The sequence below is a fragment of the Polypterus senegalus genome, chromosome 9 (genome assembly GCF_016835505.1).
Source record: "Polypterus senegalus isolate Bchr_013 chromosome 9, ASM1683550v1, whole genome shotgun sequence".
In the NCBI taxonomy this organism is placed as follows: domain Eukaryota; kingdom Metazoa; phylum Chordata; class Cladistia; order Polypteriformes; family Polypteridae; genus Polypterus; species Polypterus senegalus.
In genome coordinates this window covers 116,016,436-116,035,583 of record NC_053162.1, presented here as the reverse complement: position 1 = coordinate 116,035,583, position 19,148 = coordinate 116,016,436, and the positions used below count along the sequence as shown (strand labels likewise).

At 39.2% G+C, this 19,148-nt stretch overlaps 1 protein-coding gene across 3 annotated transcripts in view; it reads right to left on the bottom strand.

Annotated features, from left to right (window-relative positions):
• LOC120535646 (fibulin-7-like) overlaps positions 1–19,148 on the bottom strand; it is a 97,761-nt gene that overhangs the window by 50,735 nt on the left and 27,878 nt on the right. For all 3 annotated transcript variants that reach the window (XM_039763599.1, XM_039763602.1, XM_039763600.1), the window contains exon 3: positions 15,282–15,438. In XM_039763599.1, coding sequence (XP_039619533.1) covers positions 15,282–15,438 — 157 coding nt within the window. The remainder of the gene's footprint in view (positions 1–15,281; positions 15,439–19,148) is intronic.

Genomic DNA, 19,148 nt, shown 5'->3' with positions numbered 1-19,148 from the left:
ATACATGAAGCCCCTGGTGATTTGTTTGATTTCAGTTTATTTAATCTGAGCAGCACTTCTACCTCTACAATTTCCAAATCCTTCAGTACCTCCTTAATAATTGCATTTACCTCTGGGAGGTTATCCACTTGCTCACTTGCTCACACTTCAGGAAAATGTAAGTTTAGGGCATCCGCTATTTCATTGTCTGTATCTTTTAATTCCCCTTTACTATTTCTGATGCATTTAATCTCCTCCTTGACTATTCTTTTACTACTAAAATACTGAAAGAATCCCTTAGGGTCTTATTTCGCCTAATCTGCTATATTGCTCTCCAAATGTCTTTTAGCCTCCCTGATATCTTTCTTAATGGTTGCCCGCATGTTCTCATACACTCTATGATTCACTTTGCAGTCATTAGTCTTATTTGCCTTATAAAGAAGTTTTTTCCTTTGCAATTTCTTCCTATTAATTCCAAATGTAGGTATGTATCTGTCCTGCATTACATGTAAAACATTTTTAAACCTGTTCCACTGCTCCTCGACTGTCTCCACACTTAAAAGCTTATCCCAGTGTATCCTACTCAGACATTGTCTGCTCAAAATTAGCCCTACCAAAGTTCAAGTTAACAATTTTAGTCTTTGAATCTGCACTCTTACAAAATACTAAGAACTGTATAACATTATGGTCACTTGACCTTAGTGATTCAATCGCTTCTACACCCTCAATTCTATCTTGATTATTACAAAGTACAAGGTGGAGAGTGCAAGGCAGGTATAAAAGCCAATAACACTGTATAATGTTAATGTTTATCCCCCCGGGTGGAACTAAAGAGTCGCATAGTGTGAGGGAGGAACAATTTCCTCAGTCTGTCAGTGGAGCAGGACAGTGACAGCAGTCTGTCGCTGAAGCTGCTCCTCTGTCTGGAGATGATACTGGTCAGTGGAGCCTGCTCAGCGTCTGCCGCTCTGCCACGGATGACAAACTGTCCAGCTCCGTGCCTACAATAGAGCCTGTCTTCCTCACCAGTTTGTCCAGACGTGAGGCATCCCTCTTCTTTATGCTACTTCCCCAGCTCACCACCGCATAGAAGAGGGCACTCGCCACAACCGTCTGAGAGCATCTTATTGCAGATGTTGAAGGACGCCAGTCTTCTAAGGAAGTATAGTCGGCTCCGTCATCTCTTGCACAGAGCATCAGTATTGGCAGTCCAGTCCAATTTGTAATCCAGCTGCACTTCCAGGTATTTATAGGTCTGCACCCTCTGCACACATTGACCTCTGATGATCACAGGGCCCATGAGGTGCCTGGGCCTCCTAAAATCCACCACCAGCTCCTTGGTTTTGCTGGTGTTCAGTTGTAGGTGGTTTGAGTCGCACCTTTTAACAAAGTCCTTGATTAAGTTCCTATACTCCTCCTCCTGCCCTCTCCTGATGTAGCCCATGATAGCAGTGTCATCAGTGAAGTTTTGCACGTGGCAATACTCCGAGTTGTATTGGAAGTCCGATGTATATAGGATGACCAGGAACGGAGAAAGCACAGTCTCCTGCGGCACTCCTGAGTTGCTGACCACAATGTCAGACCTGCAGTTCCAAAAACAGGCTTCAAACCGTGTTGGTGCTTTAACACTTTGTGTTAAAAAACAGTCACTTATTACTTCTAAAAACTCCTTTTCTTGTGCTCCTCCATCTGCAAGGTTATCCCAGTTAATATTTGGATAATTAAAGTCCCCCATGACTATAATATCTCCCCGTAAATTTGCCTTTTTGATATTACTAAAAAGATGTGTGTTGAACTTACTGTCTGAATTGGGTGGTCTATAACACACTCTTAAAATAAGACCTGTTTCTCTAATATTTTCCAGGCGAAGCCACATGTCCTCACTAAGATGGGGTTCATCATCTAACTGAAGTGGACTTACATTTACATTCTGTTTGTCATAAACATCAACCCCATCTCCATTTCTGTTCTGTCTATCCTTCCAAAAAAATGTGTATCCCTCTATGTTACACTCATCTCCATCTTTGTTATTTAGCCAGGTTTCCGTTATTGCTATAATATCATAATTATGCTCTGCTACATACAACTCCAACTCACTTACCTTATTTTTGATACTTCTAGCATTAAGGCAAGCAATTTTTAATATGTTACTCCTTCTATATTTAAATGTTTGCTTAGAATTTACATTGCTATGCATTTTTATTTCTAAACCATTGTTTGTTCTTCCATGTATAGATCTAAACATGGCCTGTCCTAAACTGCCTGCCCCCCATTCCCTCATTTAAACAATCCTCGACTACACATACGCCTCCCCAATACAGTGCATCCGGAAAGTATGCACAGCGCATCACTTTTTCCACATTTTGCTATGTTACAGCCTTATTCCAAAATGGATTAAATTCATTTTTTTCCTCAGAATTCTACACACAACACCCCATAATGACAACGTGAAAAAAGTTTACTTAAGGTTTTTGCAAATTTATTAAAAATAAAAAAAAATTAAAAAGCACATGTACATAAGTATTCACAGCCTTTGCCATGAAGCTCAGAATTGAGCTCAGGTGCATCCTGTTTCCCCTGACCATCCTTGAGATGTTTCTGCAGCTTAATTGGAGTCCACCTGTTGTAAATTCTGTGTCTATATAAGGTCCCACAGTTGACAGTTCATGTCAGAGCACAAACCAAGCATGGTCAAAGGAATTATCTGTAGACTGACGAGACAGGATTGTCTTGAGGCACAAATCTGGGGAAGGTTACAGAAAAATTTCTGCTGCTTTGAAGGTCCCAATGAGCACAGTGGTCTCCATCATCCGTAAGTGGAAGAAGTTCGAAACCATCAGGACTCTTCCTAGAGCTGGCCGGCCATCTAAACTGAGCGATCGGGGGAGAAGGGCCTTAGTCAGTGAGTTGACCAAGAACTCGATGATCACTCTGTCAGAGCTCCAGAGGTCCTCTGTGGAGAGAGGAGAACCTTCCAGAAGGACAACTATCTCTGCAGCAATCCACCAATCAGGCTTGTATGGTAGAGTGGCCAGACGGAAGCCACTCCTTAGCACTTGGAGTTTGCCAAAAGGCACCTGAATGACTCTGAGACCATGAGAACCAAAATCCTCTGGTCTGATGAGACAAAGATTGAACTCTTTGTGAAACTGGCCAAGGATAGGTGTGCCAAGCTTGTGGCATCATATTCAAAAAGACTTGAGGCTGTAATTGCTGCCAAAGGTGCATCGACAAAGTATTGAGCAAAGGCTGTGAATACTTTTGTACATGTGATTTCTCAGTTTTTTAATTTTTAATAAATTTGCAAAAACCTTAGGTAAATTTTTTCACGTTGTTATTATGGGGTGTTGTGTGTAGAATTATGAGGGAATAAATGAATTTAATCCATTTTGCAATAAGGCTGTAACATAACAAAATGTGGAAAAAGTGATGCGCTGTACATTAGTGCCCCTCCAGATGTAACCTGTCATGGCGGAACAGGTCCAATCTTTTCCAAAAGGAGTTCCAATACCCCATAAACCTATACCCTTCTACCCTGCACCAAGATTTGAGCCATGCATTAAGCCTTCTAATCTCCTCAGTCTTACCTGGACTGGAGTGTGGCACAGGCAGAACTTCGGAGATGACTCTCTTGTCAGTTCTGCTCCTCAGCTTGGCACCTAACTCTTTGAATTTGGATCACAGAACGGACAGACTACCCTTATGTATTTCATTTGTTCCATCCTGAACAATGACAACTAGATCCACCCCGCTCTGGAAAAGAGCCTATCTACCCATCCAGGGAGGTCTCCCACCTGTGCTCCTGGAAGGAAACACACCGTGTGAGACTCTCTCTCTCTGGAGCGCACCTGTGCTTCAATCCCCTAATGATTGAGTCCCCAACTATTACTATCTCTCTCTTTTGGGGAACTGGTTTTAAGGTGGCCCGTTGGGGCTCCTAATCCCTGCCTCCCACCTCAGAATTATCAGAGACACCGTCCAGCTCCGCAAGGACATGATAACGGTTCTAAACTTACAGGTGGTTTGGCATTTATTACCAAGCTTATTGTGTTGTGATTGGTTACGTGGTAAAAGAAAAGGAAGAACAGGAATTGGGGGATGGTATGTTTGAAACAGACAGTACTGCTGCAATAAATTATTTAATCTAAGGTCGCACACATCCCAGCAAGCAACTTGCGGGAGGCAGGAACAATCCCTGGATGGTGTGTCAGCTTATCACTACCACTGCACTACCGTGCCCCCATGTTTAATACATGTTTTAATGCATTTCATCATGAAAATGATACCAAGTATACATCTTAGATTTTAAATTGTTTAGAGGGCTGTAATATCATGAATGTTATATATTCTTTGTGGAGATCTGTGTCTGCGCGCGGTTGTTGGTGTATGAGGAATTCAGTTTAAGAAGCATGTAGTGATTCACACACATAGATCACATACAATACGAAGCATTTAACATTCTACTTCAGTTACAATGGGATGTGAGAAACTCTAGTAAATTAAACATTAAGTTTAAGGTGAAGTTTATGATGTTCTACTTTAATGACAAAATAAACTACGAGATTTGGAAAGAAGTGAAAGAAGAGAAGTAAAGTCGACATTTCAACATTTTTTCTTCAACGTGTCCTTATTTTTGTCTTTTCTCTATATCCTAATACGTTTCCGTATGACACTCAGACTGTGGGCTATGACTCGCCCTTTCACAGCGATTTTAATATCTGACCATTTCTGTTTTAGTTTCAGGCACTGTGCGACTCTCTGAACTTCTCTGTATTAGTTGATGAATTTCATTTTGTTGTTTATACCACTGCTTAAGCCAACAAATAGTATGTTTTTCCTTGCCTTGACTTCGCATTCACTTTTTTCATGTGCTTTTGCCATTGTCTTTTAAGCAAACACTGAATGGAAGTTGATATTTATATTGATTTGCATATTAAAATATGCAAAATTCTGAGAGGAGTCGGTGGAGCTGTAGGCCCATTCATGTGCATTAAATTTCATGTTCATTGGGATTTGTAAAGGGTGCGTGGAACTTGACGTTTGCACAGATTTATGCATCTGGATTTCCACTTTTGTCCATACGCCATGTTTAATTGTGAATTCTACACATGGCATTATACATGAGGCCCCTGGTGTGGTTCAAAGCCAAAACAAGAATTGTGACAGAAAAGTCTTAATTAAACAAAAAGTTAAATGCAATTGGTGAGAATAAAATCCATATTTCTTTTTTGAAACACAAACATGCTTATCATCACATTACATATTGTTCATTGTTCATCACATACACATTGTTCTCTGTCAAATGATAGCAATGTAGTATTTCATACCACTCACTATTTCAAAACTAGGTCTCTTACTAATTTTACTAAGGTATTGTCTCCAAACTTCTTGTAAATTTAAAATGAGAAAAAAAACTATCGTGTTAAAACAAAATATGATTAATGATTACAATTCATTTTGAGGTTTGAGTAAGCAGTGGGTGGGTTAAAACCATTTGCTTCAACACCAAGCCCTCCAGCTCAACTCAAGGCTGCAAGTTATAGATAAAATTATAGATTATAAAATGGTTTATGCATATTCATTGGTAACAGAGAAAGAGTGCCAGGGCCATGACAAATTAGTGAGCGAAATGCTTGGTTAAAGAAAAAGAGAAATCTAATGGCCGGAAATTAAACCCCAATTTCTTGGTTACAAAGCCATTGTGGTAGCCATGATAATCTGAATGGCACAGGTTCTCTGCTGACAGATGACACTGCTGTATTTCTGTACCAGACCTTTGGTAGAATCATAGTATAGCATTTTTATTTTCTTCGTGCATATGTAAATTACTCTTAAGGTACTCTTGATTTCCTCCCTCAAACCAAAGACGTAAAATTTACTGGTGTGTGTGAATGTGCTGTGGGATGAACTAATGGTAGGTTTAAGTCTTTGTTATCAAACAAAATGTATAGAGAAGAACTCTATTGTGAATTACAGTCAGACTTTGAACAGAAAGTTTATCTGATTTATTATTAAAAATATGTTTAAACAAAGACACATGATTTTGCCATGTCTACCAGACCTGAATCCAGTAGTTGCTCAGCCAAAAAGGGTATAATTAATACATTTTTATTAAATGGAATTGTCCTAAATTGCTTACAACAGTTATTACTCAACCCTTATTACAGAGATAACCTTTAGATGTGAAATGTTATAACCTTGTTCCATATTTAGATTTATTATCTAATGTTTTACTGAAAAGCACAGCCTCCAGGAGACTTTTTGCCTGAATGCAACAGGTACAGTGCATCCAGGAAGTATTCACAGCACATCACTTTTCCCACATTTTGTTATGTTAGAGCCTTATTCCAAAATGGATTAAATTAATTTTTTTCCTCAGAATTCTACACACAACACCCCATAATGACAACATGAAAAAAGTTTACTTGAAGTTTTTGCAAATTTATTAAAAATAAAAAAATTGAGAAAGCACATGTACATAAGTATTCACAGCCTTTGCCATGAAGCTCAAAATTGAGCTCAGATCCATCCTGTTTCCCCTGATCATCCTTGAGATGTTTCTGCAGCTTAATTGGAGTCCACCTGTGGTAAATTCAGTTGATTGGACATGATTTGGAAAGGCACACACCTGTCTATATAAGGTCCCACAGTTGACATTTCATGTCAGAGCACAAACCAAGCATGAAGTCAAAGGAATTGTCTGTGGACCTCCGAGACAGGATTGTCTCGAGGCACAAATCTGGGGAAGGTTACAGAAAAAATTCTGCTGCTTTGAAGGTCCCAATGAGCACAGTGGCCTCCATCATCCAAGTGGAAGAAGTTCAAAACCACCAGGACTCTTCCTAGTTCAAAACCACCAGGACTCTTCCTCTTCCTGGCCGGCCATCTAAATTGAGCGATTGGGGGAGAAGGGCCTTAGTCAGTGAGTTGACCAAGAACCTAATGGTCACTCTGTCAGAGCTCCAGAGGTCCTCTGTGGAGAGATGAGAACCTTCCAGAAGGACAACCATCTCTGCAGCAATCCATCAATCAGGCCTGTATGGTAGAGTGGTCAGACAGAAGCCACTCCTTAGTAAAAGGCACATGGCAGCCTGCCTGGAGTTTGCCAAAAGGCACCTGAAGGACTCTCAGATCATGAGAAACAAAATTCTTTAGTCTGATGAGACAAAGATTGAACTCTTTGGTGTGAATGCCAGGCGTCATGTTTGGAGGAAACCAGGCACCACTCATCACCAGGCCAATACCATCCCTACAGTGAAGCATGGTGGTAGCAGCATTATGCTGTGGGGATGTTTTTCAGCGGCAGGAACTGGGAGACTAGTCAGGATAAAGGGAAAGATGACTGCAGCAATGTACAGAGACATCCTGGATGAAAACCTGCTCCAGAGCGCTCTTGACCTTAGACTGGGGCGACGGTTCATCTTTCAGCAGGACAACGACCCTAAGCACACAGCCAAGATATCAAAGGAGTGGCTTCAGGACAACTCTGTGAATGTCCTTGAGTGGCCCAGCCAGAGCCCAGACTTGAATCCGATTGAACATCTCTGGAGAGATCTTAAAATGGCTGTGCACCGATGCTTCCCATCCAACCTGATGGAACTTGAGAGGTGCTGCAAAGAGGAATGGGCGAAACTGGCCAAGGATAGGTGTGCCAAGCTTGTGGCATCATATTCAAAAAGACTTGAGGCTGTAATTGCAGCAAAAGGTGCACCGACAAAGTATTGAGCAAAGGCTGTGAATACTTATGTACATGTGATTTCTCAGTTTTTAAATTTTTAATAAATTTGCAAAAACCTCAAGTAATTTTTTTCACATTGTCATTATGGGGTGTTGCGTGTAGAATTCTGAGGGAAAAATTAATTTAATCCATTTTGGAATAAGGCTGTAACATAAGAAAATGTGGAAAAAGTGATGCGCTGTGAATACTTTCCGGATGCACTGTAAATATCTAATACTAGAATTCCTGAAGCCTACAAAAAAACGTGTAATCCTAGCCCACCTTAAATCCCTCTGCACCTCTACCAAAAATCACACTGGATATCTATACCGATATGGACTGGGTAATGTGTTAGGAATGAAAGGATGCCACATCGTTTGATGGAAATGAAAATTATCAACCTACAGAGAGCTGTATTCAAAGATACTACAGAAATCAAAGTGAAAAAATGATGTGGCAGGCTAGTCCATTTTGCCAAAATTTCACTGCAGCAACTCTAAATCATACTCAGTAGTTTGTATGGCCCCCATGTACTTGTATGCATGCCTGACAATGTCGGGGCATGCTACCATTGAGACGATGAATGGTGTCCTAGGGGATCTCCTCCCAGATTTGGAGCAGGGCATCACTGAGCTCCTGGACAGTGTGAGGTGCAACCTGGTGGCGTCGAATGGACTGAAACATAATGTCCCAGAGGTGTTCTATTGGATTTAGGTCAGGTGAGTGTGGGGGACAGTCAATGGTATCAATTACTTCATCCTCCAGGAACTGCTTGCATACTCTCACCACATCAGGCCAGGCATTGTCATGCACTAGGAGGAAACCAGGACCCACTGCACCAGCATAGGGTCTGACAATGGGTCCAAGGATTTCATCCTCATACCTAATGGCAGCCAAGGTGCCATTGTCTAGCCTGTACAGGTCTGTGCATCTCTCCATGTATATGCCTTACCAGACCTCAGTGACCCACCGCCAAACTGGTCATGCTTCTCCAGACCCTTTCACATTGGTCACATGTGCTCATGGTGAACCTGCTCTCATCTGTGAAAAGAACAGGGTGCCAGTGGTGGACCTGCCAATTCTGGCATTCTATGGCAAATGCCAATTGAGCTCCATGGTGCCGGACAGTGAGCACAGGGCATGCCCACTTTCATCTTTCTAATAGCATGAAGCACTCTATCTCCACCATCCCATCTTAATCTCTCTCTCTCACTTCCCCTTGTTTCACCTATTGACAATGAGCACTCCTCCCAGCTCACTTACTGTCTCTAAGTTTATTAAAATTGTCTTTAAACTCCCTTCCAGGGTAACTTCTAGATGAGCTCTGTACTTTGTGATTCAAAAGTGCCTCTACTTATGCTTCAGATATAAGAGTCATGGACTTCTATCAGGAGCCCATGGCGTCCCTGCAGCACTAATTCCTCAGGAGACCTTAAAGGAGCTGTTTTTTTTTTTTGTTTGCTTTTTTGATATCCATCCTTACTTCTCCAACTTAAGATCATCTGTGAGTATGCACTTCCTCCACTAACCAAGTGGTTTTCCAGGTTCCTGACAACATTCAGTGCCTCACCAACACCTTCTTTCTCACAATTTGTAGAGGACAAGCTCATCTGCCCTCTATAGAGTCCCTGTGGAACATTGCATTTTTCCATTAACATCACAATCTGTATGACCTGAGATGACATCCCAGGCTGTTAGGTTTCAGGGAAGTTTGCATGACAACATCTTGTTCCTGTTTAGCAGCCCTGTATTTCGGGACTAGCATATCTTTTTGTCTCGTGTGGTTCTGAGGTTTGCTCTTTGCAGATATTTAACTTGTCCGGTACAATCTTGTTGGCGTCATTGGCCCTGACAACTAATAAACAGCCAAAACACTGCTCACCAAATATTCAGGGAATATCAAAAAAAAAAAAAACAAAAAAAAAAAAACAGCCAAACATCCCTCACCAAATAATATCCATCCATCCATCCATTTTCTAACCCGCTGAATCCGAATACAGGGTCACGGGGGTCTGCTGGAGCCAATCCCAGACAACACAGGAACCAATCCTGGGCAGGGTGCCAACCCACCACAGGACACACACAAACACACCAAGCACACACTAGGGCCAATTTAGAATCACCAATGCACCTAGCCAGCATGTCTTTGGATTGTGGGAGGAAACCGGAGCGCCCGGAGGAAACCCACGCAGACACGGGGAGAACATGCAACTCCACGCAGGGAGGACCCGGAAGCGAACCCGGGTCTCCTAACTGCGAGGCAGCAGCGCTACCACTGCGCCACCGTGCCGCCCTCACCAAATAATACTAAATATCAAAAAAAAAACAGAAATACTAACTGAAATTGCACCTGTATTTGGTGTTTTATTGTCATTTTTCTGAAAAATGGCATTTCACTTATATATTGCTGTTTTGCCATTATTAAAGCTGAAGAAAACCCTGACACAATTTGTCTTAATTTAAACTTTAATTAAAACCTGAACAAAATCTGAAATTTAAAGGAGGATGGGTTTTATTATGCATCCATGCTTTCAAATAGTATTTTATGCAAAATATATTGAACTGAATTCCCAGCTTTTTTGTCTCAGTTGAAGGGTATGACTGTGACAGTGATGGAATAATGACTGAAACATTGGACGAAAATGAAAATGAGAATATGGAAACAGGTGTCTGTAAGTACATGAATCCTATTTGTTGTTTTAAGACATCATTTACAAAATATAATCATGTTTGATTATTTCTTGGAATCATTCCATCTTGCTTTTCATTTTTAGATTGATGCAACACCTGTACTAAGGTCGCTTGAAAAAGGAAGACATTATCTTTTAATTCCTGGTTGCCTCTGTGTGCTATATCTTTTTGAAGTTTCAATGTATAATTAAAACTCCTTATAGAATGTTTTGAAAACACTGACAAAATGATGATGATATAATCTGAAATACTCAATGTCCTTAATGTGTATATTAAGTCAGTCATGTTCATTTTTAATATCAGTTCATCCTTTGTCAAACCTGCTTTATCCACTTCAAAGTTACCGGGACCAGTGACTTTGCAACAGCAGGTGAACAACAAGCGACAATGAAGATAAAGGTGTTGCTGTCAAAAAGTCTCATTATTATCAGACTAAATGCCTTGCATAATGAAAGAAATATATCTGCTACAATGTATTTAGGTGAGGTTGTATTTACAAAACTTCCACATAGTACCTGGTGAAGTACATTAGACAGACAAAAACGAAAAGAACAAATTGGAATGGAGTGCCAGTGAAATCACTACTATTGACACCTTCCTTCCAAATGAGCTGAATATATTTTACTCTGCCTCTTCAGTAAATCCTCCCATGGATTTTCTGCAAACATAACGTTCTCTGGACTTTTTCAAGAGAAACACCCAGCCCTAAGAGTTTAGTAGGACTGTCAGGTTACATTATGACTGATAACAATTTTGCCTCATCCCAGCATGCAGCTCAGTATAGTCTGTCAAGTTCAGGGATCAGGTATATTTTCTATCTACATATATGCTTATTTATTACAGTTAGTTGTGTATAACTCATAGTATTTATAGCTTTGTTTATTCCAAACATTCTCTAACTAGTGTAATTAATTTTACGGCTACCTATGATGGAGGCTTTCAAAGCAGCAAAAATGTAAAACCAACTCCTAATGGAGTGCTAGTCCATTGAAGCACTTACTGTATTCATTTACACACTCACACAGGGCCATTTCAGAATCATCAATTAGCCTAAACATGTGCGTCATTTGTGATATGGAAATAAAGATGAGTACCTGATCAAACTCCACAGAGGGGTGGGATTTCAACCAAGGATGCTGCATCTGTTAAAGAGCAGCACTAACCATTTTGCCTCCAAGATTCACATGTATTTGTTCAATGCAGTTTAATTAATTCTCATAAAATACTAAAATGCACTTCCACTGATAAGCTGAGCATGCTTTATACTAATCACAAATATACTGTAGTACAGGCAGAAATACAACACAAAATGATATACAGTACAACAAAATATAGCAGACTGTTAGGTAAAAGGTTTTGTTTTAAAACTTTTTAAAAATGATTTATAGAAATTAAAGTCCTTTAGCCCCAGATTCCTGTTTGCTAGGACAATCTTGAGTGGAGCAGACAAACGGCAATGATAAAATCATTATATCACACATGAAGGTCTGAAAATAAGTCAGTCATTTCAACATTAAAACAACCTAGACAAGAACAGGCCATTCAGCCCAACAAAGTTTGCTAGTTTTATCCACTCAATTCTTCCAAAATAACATCAAGTCTAGTTTGGAATGTCCCTAAAGTCCCACTGCCTGACACACAACTTGACAACTCACTCAGTGTACCTATAGGTCTCTGCGTAAAGAAACACTTCCTAATGTTTGTGCAAAATTTACCCTTAACAAGTTTCCAACTGTATCTTGATTAACCTATTTAAAAATAACAGGCTCAATACACTGTAGTAATTCCCTTCATAATTTTAAACACTTCACTCATGTCACCACTTAATCATCTTTTGCTTAAACTGTAAAGGCTCAGCTCTCTTAATCTTTCTTCATAATTCATCCCCTGTAGCCCTGGAATCAGTTTAGTCATTCTTCTCTAGACTTTTTCTAGCGCCTCTAAGAGCATATCCTTCAACATATCCTCATTGGACTTGTACTCTACACATCGAACTATATGACTAACATTTTGTTAACCTTCCTAATGGCATCTGAACACTGACTGAAAGTTGAAAGTGTAGGGTCAACTAAATCTCCTAAATCCTTTTCATAAGATGTGCTTTCTATTTTTCAGGCTACCCATTGTGTATTTAAACCTAACATTTTTACTTCCTATTTGTAATACTTTATATTTACTGACATTCAATTTTATCTGCCACAAATCTGTCCAAGCCTATATACTGTCCAAGTCCCTCTGTAATAAGTCAACAGATTCTAGATTATCTGCTAATCTACCAGTCTTGGTGTCATCTGCAAAATTATCTAGCTTGTTACTTAAATTCATATCCATATCATTTATATATATTAAAAATAACAGATGCCCTAGCACAGACCCCTGTAAAACATCACTCTTAACATCAGCCAATTCTGATAAGGTTCCACATACCATAATCCTCTGCTTCGTGTGTCTGAGCCAATTTTGCAACTATCTACAAACAGCATCTTCAACTACCATTTCTTTTAGTTTGGTGCCCAAACTCTCATGTGGCATCTTATCAAATGCTTTCTGAAAGTCAAGATAAGCAAGATCATATGCTCCACATTAATCATACCCTATTGTTGCATCCTCAAAGAATTCCAGCAAGCTACTAAAACACAACCTCCCTTTTCTGAACCCATGCTGACTACTCAGAAATACTCCTGTACTTGCCATGTGTTGCTCAGTCTTATCCTTAATAATTCCTTCCAATAATTTTCCTGTAATGCACATTAAACGTACTGGCCTATAATGGCTTGTATCTGCCTGGTCATCCTTTTTATATAACATGATAATATTTGCCATTTTCGAATCCTTTGAAATTTTCCCTAGTGCACAGGGAAATAAGCATGAAGGGTTTATATTTATACTCACTAACCTCCTTACGAAGTTTAGGGTAAATATCTGGTTCAAAGATTTTTTTGATTTCTGCCTATTTAATCTAAGCAGTACTCCCTCCACAATTTCTAAATCCCTCAGTACCTCCCATTTATTGCATGGAAGTTATTTACTTCCTCACTTGTGAAGACCTTAGAAAAATGACAGTTTAGAGCATTCACTATTTCACTGTCTGTATTTTTTTATCCCCTTTACTACTCCCAATGCACTTCACATCCTCTTTTACTACTAAAATATTGGAAGAATCTCTTTAGGTCATCTTTCACCTTATCTGCTATATTCCTCTTTAACTGTCTTTTAGCCTCCCTAATATCCTCCTTAATGGTAGCCCTAATTTTCTCATGCACCCTACGGTTCACATTGCAGTTAGTCTTATACACCTTATACAACTGTTTTTTCCTTGTCAGCTGTGGTGGTTGGCGGTGGGCTGTGCCCAGCTGTGACACCTGGACGGACCAGGAGAGGGACTGTGCATCCCCCGGACCACAAGAGGGCAGCCGCCCTGGTTGGTATGGAGGTCATTGGAATAGAGCATGGAAGCTTAACCCTATAGGGGCCCGTGGCCACCGCCAGGGGGTGCCCGGACTAGTGAGGAGCCCTGGATGTCAGCACTTCCATGTGCTCATGCGGCACTTCCGCCACACCAGAATGTGCAGCAGGAAGCTCATCAGGGGGCACCTGGAGCATGTCCGGGTGGAAATAAAAGGGGCTGCCTCCCTCCAGTCGTCAGCCGGTCAGGAGGAAGAGGACGAAGCTCGGAGGAGAGGAGTGGAGGCGGTGAATAAAGGCTGGAGTATTGAGAGGCCTGGACTTGGGGTGATTGGTGTAAGGACACTGGGTTGTGTGCGGGACTTTGATACTTATAAATACTGTAAATAAACGTGTGTGTTTGGAACTGTTGGTGTCTGCCTGTCTATGCTTGAGCTTGTCTTCCACACAGCTTCTTTTATAACTCTTTATTAACCCACTACAGAGTTTTTTAAATGTCCCCCTAATTCCAAATTTAGGTATGTATCTGTCCTGCATTACATGTAAAATGTTTTGAAACCTGTTCCACTGTACCTTGATTGTCACCACACTTAACAGGTTATCCCAGTCTATCCTTCTTAGACTTTGCTCCAACTGCTCAAAATTTGCCCTATAAAAGTCTAATGGTTTTAGCATTTGCACTCTTCTAAAACACTGAGAATTATATTATAATATGGTCACTTGACCCTAGTGGTTCAATCACCTTTACACCCTTAATTCTCTCCTGATTATTACAAAATACTAAATCTAGACAAGATTTACCCTACGTTGGTTCTTTAACATACTATGTTAAATGAACAGTCATTAACTACTTCCAAAATCTCCTGCTCTTGGGCTCCGCTATTTGCAATATATATATATATATATATACTGTATATATATATATATATATATATATATATATATATATATATATATTTATGTTAAGTATGGTAGTTCCATATTATATTAGTCGATTAAAAATGTTTGACTTGCTATTCTCCTAGTTCCTTAGTTTTGAGTTGTCCATTAACTAAACTGGATTAACTCCAGGCATGAAAACTGAAATTTTCAGGGGAAACAAACAAGTAAGTGGCAAGAACATGCAAACTCCTCATAGGCAGGGACTCACTCAAATTAGGACTTCATAACTATGAGGGTGCAGCAGTAACCAAGGAAATACTATGCCAAATTGATAGACAAAAATCGGGTCTAGATCTGTATACTCTAATATTTACTACAACTGTTTCAAAGATTGTGATGTTCTTGAAAATATTATAAAGCAAAATCATTTATAATCTTCAGAATATGAACTATTTAAAATGTTAGTCAGTTTAACAGAAGAGGTAACGTCTCTGTTTACATGCATATTTACTCAAGTATCAGCTTCTATCCCTGCATTTCCTGAATAAAACAATATATTTGCTTATTGTAGAGTAATATTATTTTTTCACTCTCTTCAGGGACGCACCGTTAACTCTGGAGATATGTCTGTGCATGGTGGCTTGCAGCAGGTTCAATTTCTTCCTCATAGTGCTTAACTTCTGAAAGTAAGATTCTTCATGACCAGACAGCAGTTTCTGAATTTGACTTAAGGTGACCAGGATCTGCTTGTTGCTAGGGCAGTCCTAAAACAAAAAAAACGGTCAAATTTAATGTGGAATATTACACTAAGCTGACCAATTGTTAAACCGAAGTGCTGAGTTTGGGAAACAAGTGTAGGAGACAGCTTTTAAAAGGACAGAATCAGTTAATTCAACTTCTGCAAGTTATTCACCCTTCATGTAGGTTTCACTAATGGTTTATTTAATAAGTGAACTTTGGTTTCAAATTTGGATGGGTCAATATGGGGCAAAATGAAGGGGGTGGGGGGATAAGAAGGGGAGAAAGAGAGCAAGTTATATCTAATCTATCCTTTTAATCTTTATAATTATAACTACCAATGTAACAATAGGGTGCATGGCAATAACTCATGGGAAAACTAGAAATTAAGGTTAAAGCTGTCTCACTTCCAGTTAAGACTACAAAATGACATAAAAAATTCAGAATCAATGTCTCCATGATGGGGCAGTTAACTTTGTGAGCTGGAATGTTAGAGGCCTGAATCACGAACGCTAAAATAGTATTTTTACAGGAGACCCACTTATTAAGCAAGGATCAGTTCCGGCTGCAAAAAGACTGGACTGGCCAAATGTTCCATTCCAGCTTTACAAAAAAAAAACTGTGGGAATTCTTATACATAGAACAGTTTCATTTGTGGTATCAGATTTAGTATCTGATCCTGGAGGGAGATATGTGATTGTCATGGGCAATTTATTTAACTGTAAAGTGATTTTGATAAATGTTTATGCACCCAATGTCGATGATAGGGAATTCATGCAAAATATATTTGCATCCATTCCCAATGTGAATACTTATAAAATTATAATGGCTGGGGACTTTTATTTGTGTTTGGATAGGTCTCACATTTTCTTGAATGAGTGCCGCATTAATAGGAATGTTTCTTGAACGAGCATCACTGAACCACATAAAAAGACTTTTTTGGCAACTTCAAATGAAGCAGTTCACATACATTTGCAACCAGAGATTTTTCTTCTTTTTTTAATTGGTCTTTCAAGAAAGTTGACGGTATCGATGGCGAAATTCTGAATTCATTGGCAACGTCTTTTTTCTTTTTGCCGCAATCAAGAGCTGCAAAAATGTGAAGTTTTTTTTTCCTAATATAAACTGTTATTGTTTTTTCGTGTCTGTCATTTCCATAAGAGGGTGACAATGAGATAAATTCCAATGGATGTGTTTCAAATGTTGACGAGCAGTAAGCAAAAGGTATGAGGAAAGACCGAAGAAAAAAAAAATTAAAATGTTTCTGTTTGGGGATCGTTGTGCACGACTGAGCTGCGACCACAGAACTAACTGCTATGTGGATGATTCATTCAAGCATTTCAAGGTCACTTTGTTGTAATGAAAGTATCTGCTGAATGTACTTCGTAGTACTGAGATTTCCATAGGCTTGTGTCATATGGGGAAACTGTCGAGACCATAACAATACTTAATTGTAATGAAATTTTCATTGCAAAGATATTCATTGTAACTTAATTTTACCTGTAGTTAAAGTTGTTTCAGTTAATGTATGCATGTACATATTTAAAAAAAAATACTGTAATGACCAGTATTAAACAATGCAAATTCATAGATGTTTATCCAAATTGGGTCATGATGAGATCTTATTTTGATTGTTCTATATTTTGAGTAGAGGAAATTGTGGGCAAACTTGGTGATTTAATTGGTACATTGTGGTTTTTCTAGCCATGGTTCTTGTGTAATTTAAAACAGCTGGATTCACGGAAAAGTATTATTTTAAAAATATGCACTACTAAGAATCCCAGAGTAAATGAAATTTTTAATAGGACATTAGTGAAATAATAAGGTAATAGCTCTACTAAAGAGGACCATTCTCTGAAGCAAATGCAAAGCCCCTTCCCCCTCATTACCCTGAAATGGATTAGGCAAGCTTGAAAATGTTATGTTAAAATAAATTAAATTCTCATTAATATCAAATCTGGATATGACAGTCCTTTAATTCAATGTGTCATGTCACTGCTACAAGGTATGTTACATCAGCTTCATTCGGCAGCCTATAGTTACATTATCTTCATGGCTATATACAGTAGATTGCTGGAATCTGACCCACTGGATGAATTCACAATGATTTTTTACAAAACACCAAAAAATGGTATCTGAATAAATGTGAAAAACTGCTGAATTACACTAAAGAAGTTACTATTGTCAGTAGGTGATCCGCTATATCTTTGACTTTGTCTAAGTGATCCTTGGTGCCAAACATTCTGAGGACCACTGTTATAGAGTGTCTGCATGAGCTATAAAAGCCTGATACCCTGCATAAGCAATCTTGAGACAAACACAGCATACACATTATACTGGGAAATAATTTTGACTAAAACACTTGAATTCATTACTTTTGTGTGGCCAGATCTTGTTACAGTATCCTCAGTATAGATTATTCATTTAACCATTTAATCTACAACGTTTGAGTCTTGGCAATCTATTTACAGTATATATGACAAGGTGTTGTATAACAACAACAACAACAACAACATTTATTTATATAGCACATTTTCATACAAATAATATAGCTCAAAGTGCTTTATATTATGAAGAAAAGAGAAATAAAAGACAAAGTAAGAATTAGAATAAGACAACACTGATTAACATAGAATAAGAGTAAGGTCTGATGGCCAGGGAGGGCAGAAAAAACAAAAAAAAACTCCAGACGGCTGGAGAGAAAAATAAAATCTGCAGGGGTTCCAGGCCACGAGACTGCCCAGCCCCCTCTGGGCATTCTACCTAACATAAATGAAACAGTCCTCTGTGTATTTAGGGTTCTCTTGGAAGGACTTGATGATGATGATCATGTAGACTTCTGGCTTTTAATCCATCAATGTAGGACATCACGGTGCTTTGATTATTTGCGGGTGAATGCAGACAGAGGCCATTTATCTGTTCTTATCCTCTTAGATCTGAGTGCTGCATTTGACACCATTGATCATAATATTCTTAGAAATCGCCATAGTCAATGGGTGGGCCTCTCTGGCAGTGTCTTAAATTGGCTTGAATCCTACTTGGCAGTGAGAAAATTCTTTGTTAGTTGTGGTAATTACAACTCAAAGACACATGATATCCAATAAAGTGTTCCAGAAGGCTCTACCCTGGGTCCGCTGTTATTCTCAATCTACATGCTTCCGTTAGGTCAAATTATCTCAGGCCACAACGTGAGCTACCACAGCTATGCTGATGACACACGGCTGTACTTATCAATAGCACCTGATGACCCCGATTCTCTTGACAGCTTGATAGTCTGACTTGTATCTCAGAATGGATGAATAGTAACTTTCTCAAGTTAAATAAAGAGAAAACTGAAATCTTAGTGATTAGCAATAATGGATACAATGAGGCTATTAGAAATAAACTGGATACATTAGGATTAAAAGTCAAGACGGAGGTAAAAAGCTTAGGGGTAATTCCATCCATCCATTTCCCAACCCGCTGAATCCGAATACAGGGTCACGGGGGTCTGCTGGAGCCAATCCCAGCCAACACAGGGCACAAGGCAGGAACCAATCCAGGGCAGGGTGCCAACCCACCACAGCTTAGGGATAATTGTTGACTGTAATCTGAATTTTAAATCACATATTAATCAGATCACTAGGACAGCATTTTTTCACTTAAGAAACATAGCTAAAGTTAGACCTCTTATATCACTGAAAGATGCTGAGAAATTAGTTCACGCGTTTGTTTTCAGTAGACTAGATTACTGTAA